At 39.4% G+C, this 14,756-nt stretch overlaps 1 protein-coding gene across 1 annotated transcript in view; it reads right to left on the bottom strand.

The window, feature by feature from the left end:
• Positions 1-7,910, bottom strand: part of MUSK (muscle associated receptor tyrosine kinase) — a 108,079-nt gene extending 100,169 nt beyond the window's left edge. The window contains exons 1-2 of the mRNA XM_039910750.1: positions 7,850-7,910; positions 3,480-3,606 (exon numbers count right to left, since the gene is read on the bottom strand). Coding sequence (XP_039766684.1) covers positions 3,480-3,606; positions 7,850-7,910 — 188 coding nt within the window. The remainder of the gene's footprint in view (positions 1-3,479; positions 3,607-7,849) is intronic.
• Between the last annotated feature and the right edge of the window lie 6,846 nt (positions 7,911-14,756).

Genomic DNA, 14,756 nt, shown 5'->3' with positions numbered 1-14,756 from the left:
GGACAAGATTACCAACAATCAGGCCCTGTAATGCAGTTGCTGAGCAAGACATATGATACCCAAGCAGCTGCTATCTGGTAAACTGAAAGGAGACATATGCAAGTAAGAAGAGAGGAATAAAATGATTCAAACACATAGTGAACAATGCAACAGAGAGCAGTGGGCTATAGGGAGACTATTGTAGCAGAGAGACCAACAATGGACTGCTCAAAAAAAAACTTTGCAAAGATTAGGATACCACAGACAGGCTTAAAAACAGAGGCAGCCTCTGTAATGGGGAAATGCATCACTGAAGCAAGGAACTATCTTTAATTGTCTTGTATCTCCTCCAAAGCTTACCACAATGCTTGGCACACAGTAGGGCTTAATAAATATCATGATCATTATGTGCACAATATGAAAGTGATATCAGGAAAGAAACAGTCTTTTCAAGCACATTTGCATCATTGGATTGGGCTTCAGTGTTAGTAGCATTACCTCCCTCTTTTTCTCTCCATAGATATATCTATATCTATCTATATAAATTTTAACGATGCTTGTTAAGCACTTACTATATGACAGGCACTGTACTAAGCACTGGGTTAGATATAAAATAATCAGGTTGGAAACAGTCCATGTCTCACATGGGATTCACAGTCTTAATCCCCATTTATATATGAGGTAACTGAAGCACAGAGAAGTTAAATGACTTCCCAAGATTACACAGCAGACAAGTGGAGGAGCCAGGATTGGAACTCAGTTTCTAATATATATGCACACAAACGCTCATGGTGTTTATTCAGGTAGGTGATATGCAATGGAGAAGGGTGGAAATTCTTTCAAAATCTTCCATCTAAGACTTGTAACTTTCATCCCTTTGTGAAAATGTTCTAATTGTTCTTACTGCCCAGAAACAGTTCATTTTCTGTAATTAAATTTGTTGTAATTCTTGCTTCTCAAGCATTCATTTAAAAGAGAACCAAACATAATAATAATAATGATAATGTTGGTATTTGTTAAGCGCTTACTATGTGCAGAGCACTGTTCTAAGCGCTGGGGTAGATATAGGGTAATCAGGTTGTCCCACGTGAGGCTCACAGTTAATCCCCATTTTACAGATGAGGTAACCGAGACACAGAGAAGTTAAGTGACTTGCCCACAGTCACACAGCTGACAAGTGGCAGAGCCTGAAACATGACCTCTGACTCCCAAGCCCAGGCTCTTTCCACTGAGCCATGCTGCTTCTCAATATTTGGTGATAAACCACATGGGACTCATACTCTTAATCCCCATTTTACAGATGAGGTAACTGAGGCATGGAGAAGTGAAGTGACTTGCCCCAGGTCACTCAGCAGACATGTAAGGGAGCCAAGTTTAGAACCCAGGTCCTTCTGATTCTCAGATTCTTTATCCACTATGCCCTGTTCTAAGTGCTGGGGTAGATTCATGTTAATCAGGTTGGACACACTCCCTGTTCTACCTGAGGCTCACAGTCTAAGCAGGAGGGAGAACAGGAATTGTATCCTCATTTTATAGATGAGGAAACTGAGGCACAGAAAAGTTAAATGACTTGCCCAAGCTCACACAACAGACAAGTGGCATAGCCAAGATTAGAAGCCAGGTTCCCTGACTCCCAGAGCTGGGCTCTTTCCACTAGGGAACACTGCTCCTCGTCAGTTACTCTGACTGGGCGAACAAGATGCACTCAGGGATAGAAAAAAGATAGTTGATAAGCGCAATCTATTATTTAGTTTTGTCTTTACTAAAGAAGATTTTAGATTCCTTCATCCCAGTTGTTTTTTATGACAAGTCAGAAGATGAAATTGCGTTGACATATTTGCTGAACTAAATGTAGGCAAATTATCAGAACTGGATGACGTCATTCTAGAATTCATAAAGAATTCAGAGAGAAAGCATTAGATATCTTCATGAGAGTGTGCCAATCAATCAGTCCAATGAATGATATTTACTGAGCACCTACTGATGGCAAATACTGAGGGGAGAAGCAAGATTAACATTCCCTGCTCTCAAAAAGATTACAATGTAATGGGTGTGACAGGAAGACACAAATTCTTCATATTTAGGTGAAGCAGGAGAAAGAACAAGGATATAGTTGGTAGTAGCAAGAGTAGATGAACTAGATAAATAAATGAATAAAAATAAGTAGTTTTTTAGTAATGAAAACCAGGAAGAGGAATAAGTTTCGGAGGAAATAAGGGGCATTAAATTTTAAACACGTTAAATTTGAGTGCCAGTAGAATATCCATGTTTAGACGATACGAAAGCAAGAAGAAATGTGAGTTTGTGTAGCAAGGGAAAGGTAGATTTGGGAGTTATCCCCACAGGGATGGTATCTTAAGCCATAGGAGGGGATGAGTTCCCCAACAGAATGAGCATAGAGTTGGGGAGTTGTGCAGGTGAAAAACACCAGTAAATTGAATAAATAGATAAATTCATGGACAGTCAAAAATGGTTTACTGGTGGGAAAGACAGGGATGGAGATGATAGATAAATATGCTAAATCGTGCAACACTAATCATTAGACTGGATCCCAAGGAGGCCTACCCATTAGGGACAGAATACTCAGCTGGGTGGACCAATGGTCTGAGTATCATAGAAGAATTTAAGTCAAGCAAACTTTACCATCTGTATTATACACGTACCTCAAGGTTTCTACTTTAATTGTAGGAATGATGAGAGAAAGTTCTTCCAAGGATAGAAAGCTGACTTAAAGATAGGACCAAAAAGAGAAGTGGAAATAGTGGGGACTTTCTTTCTGAGACTAGGAACTACAGTGCATCCTTGGAAACTTCAAAAGGGAAAGGTAACCTACCTCAACCCCCTATATAATTCTACTGGAAGCCCATTCACCCACATCCAGCTGCGTGCTCTCCATTTTTCAGTTTCTTCATGTGTAAAATGGAAATATTTTGTAATTTGGTAGCAGCGTGCCATAGTGGAAAGAGCCCAGACCTGGGAGTCAGAGGACCTTGGTTCTAATCCTGACTCTGCCACTTGCCTGCTGTGTGACCATGGGCAAGTCACTTCACTTCTCTGTGCCTCAATTTCCTCATCAGTAAAATGGGAATTAAATCCTACTCTAGACTGTAAGCTCATTGTGGGCAGGGAATTTGTGGGCTTTATTGTTATATTGTACTCTCCCAAGTGCTTAGTACTGTGCTCTACACACAGTAAGCATTTAATAAATACGATTGAATGAACGACCTCCCTCCTACTTACTATGAGCCCTGTGTGAGACAAGGACTGCATCCAATCTGATTATCTCATACCTACTCCATTGTTTAGGACAGTGCTTGGCACATAGTAGCAGTTTATAAATACCATTCTTATTAATTCCTGCCTTAATTTCTCTCATGGCCTAGGATGATTTAGAAGGATGAATAAGGTAATGATCTGTGCTAAATACACTTCAGATTTAAGCACCCTGACCTCAACTTGGTACATTTAATATTGAACCCCTCTCAGGTTTGCAGACTTACTTGATGAGAATCTTGTTACGTGTCCAGGCAATCTCAGGCTGTGGATAAGAATCCACCGCACAGATGAAAGTGGCTGTCCCTTCTACTGATGCATCCATTGTTTCAAGAGGAGTGGTGATGACAGGGGCTACAAGAAGAGAAGAAATAAAATGAGAAGATGCTAGATAGATTATGTAGACAAAGTAAGAAACAGAATTTAAAAGACCAGCATGGCTGAGAAGCAGTGTGTCTCAGTGGAAAGAGCACGGGCTTGGGAGTCAGAGGTCTGTATCCTTGTATCTACCCAGCGCTTAGAACAGTGTTTGGCACATAGTAGGCATTTAACAAATACCAAATTATCATTATTATTATTATTTTGGGAGTTTGGCCACAAAGGGTCATTTTATCAAAGTGATATCCAACTTTCAGAGATGTCCAACTTTTAATATGGATAGGCAGGTACACCCCAGAGTACACCTTTAGATCTTGAACAGGTTCATCAGCATCATCTATGAATCATAGATGGATAGATTACCAACAATGAGTCCTCTAGACTGTCAGCTCCTTATGGGCAGGGAACCTGTGTACCAACTGTTGTATTGTTGTATTGTACTCTCCCACTCTCTGCTGTGTGACCTTGGGCAAGTCACTTCACTTCTTGTTGCCTCAGTTTTCCCATCTGCAAAATGGGAATTCAATGCCTGTCCTCCCTCCTACTATAAGCCCTTTGGGTGATCTGATTATTAATTAATTAATTAATTCAATCATATTTATTGAGCATTTACTATGTGCAGAGCACTTATACTAAGTGCTTGGAAGAGCCAATACAATAAACAGATGCACTCCCTGCCCACAGTGATTATCTTGTATCTACTCCAGTGCCTAGTACAATGCTTGGTACATAGTAAGTGCTTAACAAATGTTATCATTATTATTATTATTATTATTTTAACTATTGAGAATGGATGTTAGCTGGATCCTCAGGCAGCTGCCATATGATGATCTGTAAAGAGGAGGTATTTAAGTATGGCAAAACACACATTTTAAAGACATAATGAAACAGAATCTCCAAAAACATTATTATAGCATCAGACATTTGGGAGACCATCGCAGCAGACAGACTAGCAAGGTGGGCAGCACCTGGGAAAGGAGTTACTCTCCTTGAGCACAGGCTTTGGGGAGATTGGGATAAAAAAAGACTGCTCAGAAGCAGACAGGCTTCCTAAGGAGCAAATGCAGCCACACAATTAAACAATTACCTCTGTGCAACTACCACGTAGAATGGATTCTTGGTCACATATTGATCATTTTAGCCACACATGAATAGGTTGTAACATCAGTCATGAATAGGATTCAACATCAGAAGTGTACTCTTTGAAAATAAAGGTTGTGTGTGTGATGTATTTTTATTTATTTCAAATTTACATTTTTCTTTCAATATTAAGAAATGTGTTTACTCTGGATTTTTATTAAGATTTATGTAGGTCCAGTGATATTGCATCATAAATAGAACCAAAGTGGGGGAGAGCAATGAATGTCCTAAAACCAAATGTCTAAGTGCAATCATTGACAATTTCTACTAGGAAATATTTGCAAAATTCAAATTTAACTAGTCAAAACTTTTATACACTTTTATCTAAACCTTGATAAGGTTAAGGTCAGGACTAGGGTTGTGGTTCCATTTAGAATAAGGCCATAAAATGAGTAGTTCGAGATAGTGATCAATATGCGTGATTGGTATTTTAAATGATTGTTCCATTGCAAACCCCTTTAAGGCAGGGATTGCATCTTTAAAATCTACTGAATCTTCCTCAATACCTACTATCAAATGCTGCTGTTGAGGATGATGATGAGGACTACTGTACTTTTGACAATTAATCAGACAGATGATTTGTCAGTGACTGACCTTTAAGCAATTAGTTTATTCAATCAATCAATCAATGTTATTTATTAACCACTTAACTGTGTCCACATCAGCCACTTTATTCCTAACAGGATGTTTATCCTCATCCTGTTGTCACTAACATGGAATTGTGTGTTCCGTTGTTTTAGGATCATTAGCCTATTTTCAGCCCACCCAGGTAAAAGTCGGACTCCAAAGAAATCAAAACACATTTCACGTATTATTTTGCTACGTCTGTCAGAGATGGAGTGTTCATAGCAACTGTGTTTCCACCAACATGCAATTAGCAACTCTTTCAATGCATGTAAATGCAAAACATTCATCCAGTAGTACTTGGTGTACTAGATTTCATTGACAGCTGTGCACACAATGACTTAGTCATATGTCTACTCTATGAATCAGTATATACATATAGAGTTTGTACATTATAGGATTCTATAAACTTGTATGTTCAAACGGATTACAATTTCACATTTCAAAATGAACAGTAGTTCTAGAAATTGTATATAACCATTGTGTTAGCTATAGTATAACACAAAATCATGTAGTGTATTACCTGCACTATTCCTACCTAATGTTTCATAGACTAATTATGAGTCCAGCACATACTAAATGTACCCTATCTAAAACTTCAAGTAAGTGTCACTGAGGGTTCCAAGTTGTGAAGGAGCTATATTATTTGGTTCTATTTAATATATTATCTCTGTTCATATTAAAATGATTGATTATCAGTGTGTAACAGATTTTGAAAAGCATTTCAATTCCCTGCCTTGGGCCCAATAGATCAAATATATCCCATTCTATATATTTTTGTATAGATAACTCTAGACAAAAGTATATGAGCAAAATAAGATCTTAAAAAACTCTGAAAATGCTAAAGTTATTTTAATGTATTTAAACAGTTTAAGCGGTTGGAGATTTAATTAAGTTACATGATTTTACTTATATGTGATTTAAGTCATTGTAATAATTTTAACAAAACAGACAGAAGATCAAAATGTGCTCTTTTCAATGTTTTAAAAAGTCCAGTTGACAAATTTATCATCTCTTAGTATCTTTATTCCAAAAACTAAAGCAGAGAATTATTAATCATTTGGATCTATCATCTTGATCATTACTAGTAAGTTTTAACACGGAATTACACATACAGTGCCTTTCTCTAAAATGTCTTTCAAATATTCTACATGTTAATTTGATATGAAATAGAGCATTTTCAAAATGATTTTCATATTAATAACATTACAAATCTATATTTACTTCCTTTTGACTGGAACCCTTTTTCAATTTTGTTGGGAAAGAAATGATGAAAGAGTCTGGTGATAGATTGCATGAAAATTTTAAGATTTTAAAATGGGGTGTGTTTACCATCTATTACATTTCATTTTTTACAGTTTTGACTTTTTTTAGCTGAAATCAAATCTTTTATTGTTAATAAGTTAGTTACTATATGACTGTTACTAAGAAGAAAACTGTACTGAACCAGATCGGTTGTGCCGCCATTTTGATGCCATCTTTCAAGAAAAACCCAAAATGGAGGTGATGATCTCTTATGAAGAGGACCATATTTGAAATTTCAGATGTTTTCAATAATTGTTTTCGGGACAGTAATTTTCTCCCTGTGACAGCATTTTATTTAATTTCTCAACTTCAGATCAAGTCTAGATAGCCAATATAAACCATTTTGACCCTGGGCCAGGCGTTTATTTCCTTGCAGCACTTACATTCACACCATATCGATGACATCTGTAGACAATCCTATGCTTTCAAATAGTACTACAAAACATTCAACTCTCCATAAGACTTTAAAAATACTGGTGTCCATTGTATGATCAGGTAGGATTAAAGCAGTCGAGGCCAATATTATTTTTTTTTAACTCTGGCAGAGTTCACGGAAGTATTCAAATGGTTCATATCTGTGCCTATGAAAAACTTGAATGGAAAACTTTTTAAAAAATAAATTTAACGGGGAAAGGAAAGGTGTGTACCCCAAATGTCAATAATGTAAATAATTGGAAAAGCGAAAGTCCTCTATGTCCAATTAACATATACATCCCTGATTTTGTAGCAGCTACTCTTTTCCAGGTCTCATTATACCAAAAATTCTTTTCAATTCTGATCAGCCTTACTGTAAAATGATCTTCTCATCCTTTCATGAAATGGGTCATTTTATATAAAGTATGTAATTCATTCTTTAATTCTCCCCCCACCAGACTATCATGAAGAAATCACATCACCGTCAAAAAGCAGACTACCTTTCACTGGTACTAAAATCAGTGTGATAGATGCTTCCTTCTTTTTTGTGTCCCTTACTGATTACTCGGATATGGCCAATGCTTTGTGACAGATACTGTCTTCTTTTCAGGTCTGTTGCCGTAGTTATAAAGTATGAGTTCAGACTATAATGCAACGCTGTGTAATCAAGAGATTTCCCCGTCCTTGCTCCTGATTCACAGTTCGCTGGCTAAGAGTGATCTTGCTGTGGACATACTTGCTACTGCAACAGGTGCCTGCTGCTTTCTTAAGTTACTTTTCCTTTGAGGTGGTGTCATTTCCGGTACATTTCAAAGGCTTTAAAAAAAGTTTGCTTGTCTGCTGCCCAATCGAATTGTGAGTCAAACAGCTAAAGTTATTTCTTAAAAGTCTTATCTGCCAGAGCTAATTAAGGGCACTTTAATTTCTAAATTAATATTATAAAGTGAAAATTAAGATAAAACGATCTGGAAGCCTAAGAGGCAATGTGAAGCATAGATATTTGAAGGAAAAGCAATGTATTATCAAATTTTAAGGCAAGAGGTGTCTGAATTCCATATTAACCAAGTCCAAAAGATCTGAACTGACAATTTCAGCAGCATAAACAAAAGAAAATTTGACAACTTGCAATATACGGGTTCCCTTTCCCTATAGTAATTAAACTGTATGCACTCAATTAAAGGGGTGATCTTCAAAACATCCTAGAAAGAACACCTGAATGCAAAGAAAACTGGTGTGCTAATTCTAATAGTTCCTCCCCCAGACATGAGCTAATGCCCACCAACAGCACAGATGAGCTGCAGCAGCCACAATAACACACTTCTGAACTGTCATAAAGCAAAGAGAAGATGAACTTGTTCAGACCAACCTTGTGGAAGTTTCTCGGCCAGGCTGAGAGCTGCTAGGAGGATGTGTAAAAGTGGAATGTTGATTAGGTCTTTCATGGTTAATCCAGGGGGAAAAAAAAGGGCTCCTTTGGGCAAAGTGAGCAAAGTGCCTGGACGGTCACATTTTAAACCATGGTTTGGTACAAAGGTCTCTTGCTAATGACCGTCCGTGCTGCCTGCTTCATGGGGTCTAAGTATAATCAGGAATTCTCAGACTTGGCTGTAGTGATGGACACAGCCAGCTGGTGGGCATCCACTTAGGTCAGTATGCAAACGTGGGGCTTGTGAAACAAGAGAATGCAAATCCCTGTAGAATCCCTCTTTAAAAAAACGTTACTGAACACAATCCTAGATACCTTTGCCAACAATAAGCTGACCTGGTGTGGCACCCATTGTCTACCCTTTACTTCAATCGAATGCACATACTGTATCCAAAGATGACCATAAACCCACCCTCAGTGTCTGTCTTCCAACAAGTTCTCTCGCTCTCTGTTTCTCACTGTCCCGTCTTTTTAATCACAACTAGTTATTTGTTGAACTATACCACCTGTTGCTCAGTCGAGAGTTTTGCCAAAACGAAATATATTTTAAAACTCAACCTCTCGGTGACTAAGTCAGATGTGGGTGGTCAGTACCTTAAGTCTCAGGATTTGCCCAATATACTAGATTGTTGCAAAGTATTTATTGGCCAAGATAGCTCTCACCAGAAGTACCTAATTCTGCCAGGGAGAGATGAAATCTTTCTTTACGACTACTAGTCTTTTCCTCATGTGACTTTGTTCAGATTATGATTGCAATACTTTTGAAAGGGAGAGCCTGAGAGAGGGAAAAGCATAATTTATTCAAAGGTCCCTTGCTGTTCACAATTGCTTTTAACCTTCACTTTCTGCCTCAATCAATCAATCAATTGTAGTTACTGAGTGCTTACTCCGTGCAGAGCACTGTACTAAGCAATTGTGAGAGTATCGTATAACAGAGTCGGTACACATGTTCCCTATCCACTAGGAACTTACATATGGTTGGAAGATAAAGAACATTTTTCAGGATCAGGAGTTACCACTTTACCCATTCCCAAGGGGTATAAAGCCCCCACTATTCTGTGAGTACTAAGTAATAAATGGTGCTTCGTTCTCAAAGTTGCATTTTCACAATCTTGGCAAGTGATAAAAACATGGTTTCATTTAAAGTCATAGTAAAAATAATGGTAAACTGTATTATCAATCCATTAAAGAAGGATGAGCACAGTGCTTGACACATAATAAGTACATAAATTAATGTATATATTATCATTAGAGAAAGAGGTCTAAAATTGTAGTCTGGAGCAGAGGAAACTGGGATTCCATCAAACTGGTAGAGGAAATGGATTATCAGAGTTAAAGGCTCACTGGGCTCACTCCTTGGAAAGAAAACAACAAACAAACAAACAAACAAATTTTCTTCTTTTCTCTCTTGTTCTCAGGGACAGAGTCAAACTGTAGAACTCCCTCAATGAACCAGTTGCATGGAGGCAGGTTGTAAGTGGATTATGAGTGATAGGCGCAAATGGAAAAGGTCCCCTTTGTTGGGCTTACTCTTCTCCACAGAAATGTTAACAGTGCACTCCCCTCAAAAACCATTTGGTCCATCCAGGGCTGAGTTGGATTTCAAAGATCTTCAGTGGATCTCCTATGACCAGATTAAGGCCAATGCATATCATTCCCTACAGATGGAAGCTAGGGAACTCGGTTCATCTAGAAATGATTAAACTTGTTGGATTCTTAAGGGAAGTCCAGTTTACTAAATGAGAATATGTAATGGTAAACAAGGCCATGAAACTTTTAAGAGAAAAGGAGTGTCTACATATTAAGGAACAGGGTAGGAGAGGGACGCAAGAGACAAAGGAAAGTGAGAAGCACTGTGACCTAGTAGAAAGAGTACAGGGCCAGGGAGTCCAAAGACTGGGTTCTAATCCTGACTCTGCCACTTATCTGCTGTGTGACCTTGGGCAAGTCACTTGTTTCTCTACACCTCCATTACCTCATCTGTAAAATGGGGATTAAGACTATGAATCCTATGTGGGACAGGGCTTTATCCAACCTGATGATCTTGTATCTACCCCAGTGCTTAGTACAGTGCCTGGCACATAGAAACACTAAGAAATATCATTTTTTAAAAAAATTGGTGCAGGCTAGAGGAGGAAATAGGACAAAAGTCATACACATGCTATGCCTCCAATGCCTCATTCATTGGCTGTCTGGCAGCCCTTAATATTCTCTGCAGCAAAGGGGCCACTCACTTTTATGCTCAATCTGCAGCACCTAGTACAAGGACCATGGGCCAGGATTCAACTCCTCCACTGGGAATTTCCAAACTATTATGGCAGACTGTAGGGATTGAAGCATTATCACTGAGGTAAGAGTGAGGGCCATGACTGGTAGAATTGATAAGGACACCTGGTTAGGAAAACTCCAGGGCACTGGTGGTCCAATTAAGTCCTCATTTCCTTCATCAGAGTTACTGGCAAAAATGAAATTGAAAATGACTCTTCCAGAGGTTACTGGGTTATGCAGGTATTCATTGGTGTTTTCTCTTCTGACAGAAAAGTTCTGGAATATCCAGAAACCAAGCTAAATAATTTCATATGTGGTTGTTGTTTTGTTTTGTTTTTAATATCCTGGGGGAATGTAAATGGCAATCTATAAGAGATTAACTTTGCACCCCCAGACATGCACACACACGTGTACACACACACACACACACACACACACACACACACACACACACCTCTCTGAGGCAAATCAACCTAGGAAAATGAGAAAAACATCTGCATTTGAGGGTGATTTGTGTCAAATCTGCTGCCCATTGGCTAGAATGCAAGGTTCCTGCCTGTTATCCAAAAACCTTGACAGGAGACTTAAAGGGGAGGGGGGACGAGGTGGGAGAAGAGAAGGGTTCAAATGTGTGTTCACATTTGAACATACGTTGCACTTATTGAGACCGTCACCTCAAATGATTTAAATGAGTTGTCATTTCCTTTCCTGCTAACCCAGGTTTAATGCTTTCTGTCCCTGCACCCCAGACCCATACAGCAACACAAGCTGCAGTTTCACAAGCCCCAAGTCCGGGTCACTGAGGGATCAAATGACATGCTGACTTTCAGCCAGAGAATACTGAGCAGCGGCTGCTCCTCCACAGGCTCCAGCGCCACTCAGAGGAACACTACAACCCCTGCACCAGACAGGGTGGGCTCGGGATGCATGTGGAGATCTTGCTGGAGCTTTCTCAGGATGAATGACCCTGATATTGGATCCAACCTTCTCCAAAGTGCACTTCAACTCTTTGCATTCTTCCTGGAAGTGGGCTGTAATGGGCATTTTAGCTATCGGGGTCACTGCCTTCTCCTGATCTTCAACGGGGAGAGTGGAGCTATTTGATAGGATTCCACATGGAAGACGTGAAAGGAAGTTTTTCTATAACTTCCAAGTGGACTAAATGTCAGGAGCTCCTGCTATACGGACTCCCCTGCCCTGCCATATGCCCCAGTTCCATGGATCAAGGGACCAAAGTTCTTACTGCCATACCTCCAAACTTACACTGTCAACTCTGAGTCCAACCCTTAAGTCTACCTATTATATTGTACTCTCCTAAGCACTTAGTACAGTGTTCTGTACACAGTAAATGCTCAGTAAATAAGATTGATATCATCGAAGAGAGATGCTGTTAGGGTCAGACGTTAAGCTGGGGCCAAAAGGTGCCAAAAAATTCCTCCTGTTTATGATTCATTTACAGGTTCATTTTTACCAGACTAATCAACTAACATCAATTCCAGGGCTATCCAACACTGTGGACAGTCAATAAATACTTGTTGAGAGTAAAGGGAAGGTACACTTGAATTCTTTTCCAACAATATGATTATTTTCACACCATTGGCCTCTGTCGTAGAGACATGATGAACACTAGAAGTATCCTGTTTTTGGATATCTGTTGAAAATTGGAAAGAGCAAATAATGGGACATTTAACTTCGAAGCCTTTAAATTTTGCTTTTTTGATTAAAATCTGTCAGAGAGAAGCACCCTCACTCCTCATTTCAGACATGGAAAACATTCACCCTTAAATGCCTTCTACGACCTAAACTTTACTGCAGATGCTACTTTTCACATCCAAGAACATCAACTATTAGGGTGGAGATATTTTAATGTAATTATCATTCCAATCCAATGACATATCTGTTATCTTTCTAAAGGGAGAAATAGGAATGCATGTCATGCAGAGGGTGGAAATTATTCTCAGTCATCAAATGTTATTTTTTAAAGAGAAGTCAGAAAGTATTAGTCCATGCCTTTAGCTGGGGTTTTCCCCTAGGAAATAACAGGCTAACTTTGGCCCTGAGACTTCAAGAATGAAAACCTGCATGGGAGAATTGATTATAGTGATATTGATTTGTACAGTACCATTTGCACTCTCAATAATAATAATGTTGGTATTTGTTAAGCACTTACTATGTGCAGAGCACTGTTCTAAGTGCTGGGGTAGATACAGGGTAATCAGGTTGTCCCACATGAGGCTCACAGTCTTAATCCCCATTTTACAGATGAGGTAACTGAGGCACCAAGAAGTTAAGTGACTTGCCCAAGGTCACACAGCTGACAGGTAGTGGAGCTGGGATTAGAACCCATGACCTCTGACTCCTAAACCCGTGCTCTTTCCACTGAGCCATGCTGCCAGACACATTCCCGCAGGGGTATGGAGTAATAATAGTAATGATAATTGTGGTATTTGTTAAATGCTTACCATGTGCCGGGCACATTGGGCTCATGGTCCTAATCCCCATTTTACAAAGGAGCTAAATGAGACACAGAGAAGGGATGTGACTTGCCCGAGGTCACACAGCAAACAAGTGGTAGAGCTGGGATTAGAACCCATGACCTTCTGACTCCCAGGCCTGTGCAACAGTCAAATAGTTGGGCAGGGGTGCAGCACATTATAGAATGTGGGCACAGGTTTTTTCACAAGCAGGATCCACTTATGGGCAAGGTTACAGTAGCATAGTGCCAATACTGTACTGTAGCGCTGTAATCCAACAGGCAGTTGCCTTAGTAGCTGCTGCAGTTGTTAATGCCCATGTTATCCAGCTATCTTTTCAGGATTTCTGCTGCCTGTCCACCTCATGATATGACCTAGGTGGTTCTCCTGAAAGAAACCTTGACTGATGAAGGTAAAGGCCCAAGAGGCAGAGCTGGGATTAGAATTTAGATTTTCTGACCCCTAGAGTAGTGCTGTTTCTACTGGAGCAAAAGCAGGGCTATACTAGTTATATGTCACTTAATAACCAAGAATTGTTTTTCATGCTTATGGAAGGGTGCAAGTTGCAAGCAGAAAATAATGGTCTGACTACTAGTAGTAAGCATTAAGCATCTCCTGTGTGCAAAGCACTATACTGAGTGCTGGGAAAGAATATAAGGGTGGGAATTAGACATGGTCCCTGTCCCTCAGGGGGTGCTGGACTATATCCCAAGTTACAAAATTTATAAAAGATAATTCTTCTGTTCAATGAGCTAGAGGTGTAATAGATGTCAGAAATTAAATAGGTGGGACATGGTACTGATGGATGGGATAGCCTTTTTGATTACTGCCTCATGAGAAATGGTATCATTAAAGTTTCCTGGAGAAATACATTCCTTGAGGTGAGAACATCCTGGCTAACCTCTCACCTCTGCCTTCCCCAACCCCCTAAAATCATTTCTGATTCTTTTACCTGAACTCAGGAAGGTGTGTGTGTGTGTGTGTGTGTGTGTGTGTGTGTGTATGGAGAGGATGAGGGGGAGCCTGCTTAAGCAGGTAGAGATCTCTGGAATAGCAGCTCAGCCCTAAGTCATCTCTGGTCCAGAGAACTGCTAGGCAGTTTTGTTTTTCTTCATTCCAGGGCTAAACCTGATAGCTTACTTAAAGATAGACCCTCAAAGGGATCCATACTTTCAAATTGATTTGAGGACAAAGCTGTATTCGCACAACCTCCAGAACCAGGAATGATTAGAACAGGGACCCCCAAGACTTTTGCAGGCTGAGAGTTGCCAGGTGTCATAATACCAGAGCATTTAGCTCTAGTAAAGGGCAGATCAGAACACTCCTAGAAATCCAGTTCACATTTTCCAGGAGGCCCAGTATGTTCTGAAGAAAAGAATTTGGGAGTGTTTATTTCTCTATAGCTCTTCAATGTGGCTGGATCTATTCAGTAACTTTCTTTTAAATTTCTTCATGGCAAGAGTATATTAAATAAA

Source organism: Ornithorhynchus anatinus, chromosome X5 (genome assembly GCF_004115215.2).
Source record: "Ornithorhynchus anatinus isolate Pmale09 chromosome X5, mOrnAna1.pri.v4, whole genome shotgun sequence".
NCBI classification, from domain to species: Eukaryota; Metazoa; Chordata; class Mammalia; order Monotremata; family Ornithorhynchidae; genus Ornithorhynchus; species Ornithorhynchus anatinus.
This window is presented reverse-complemented; position numbering and strand designations above follow the sequence as displayed.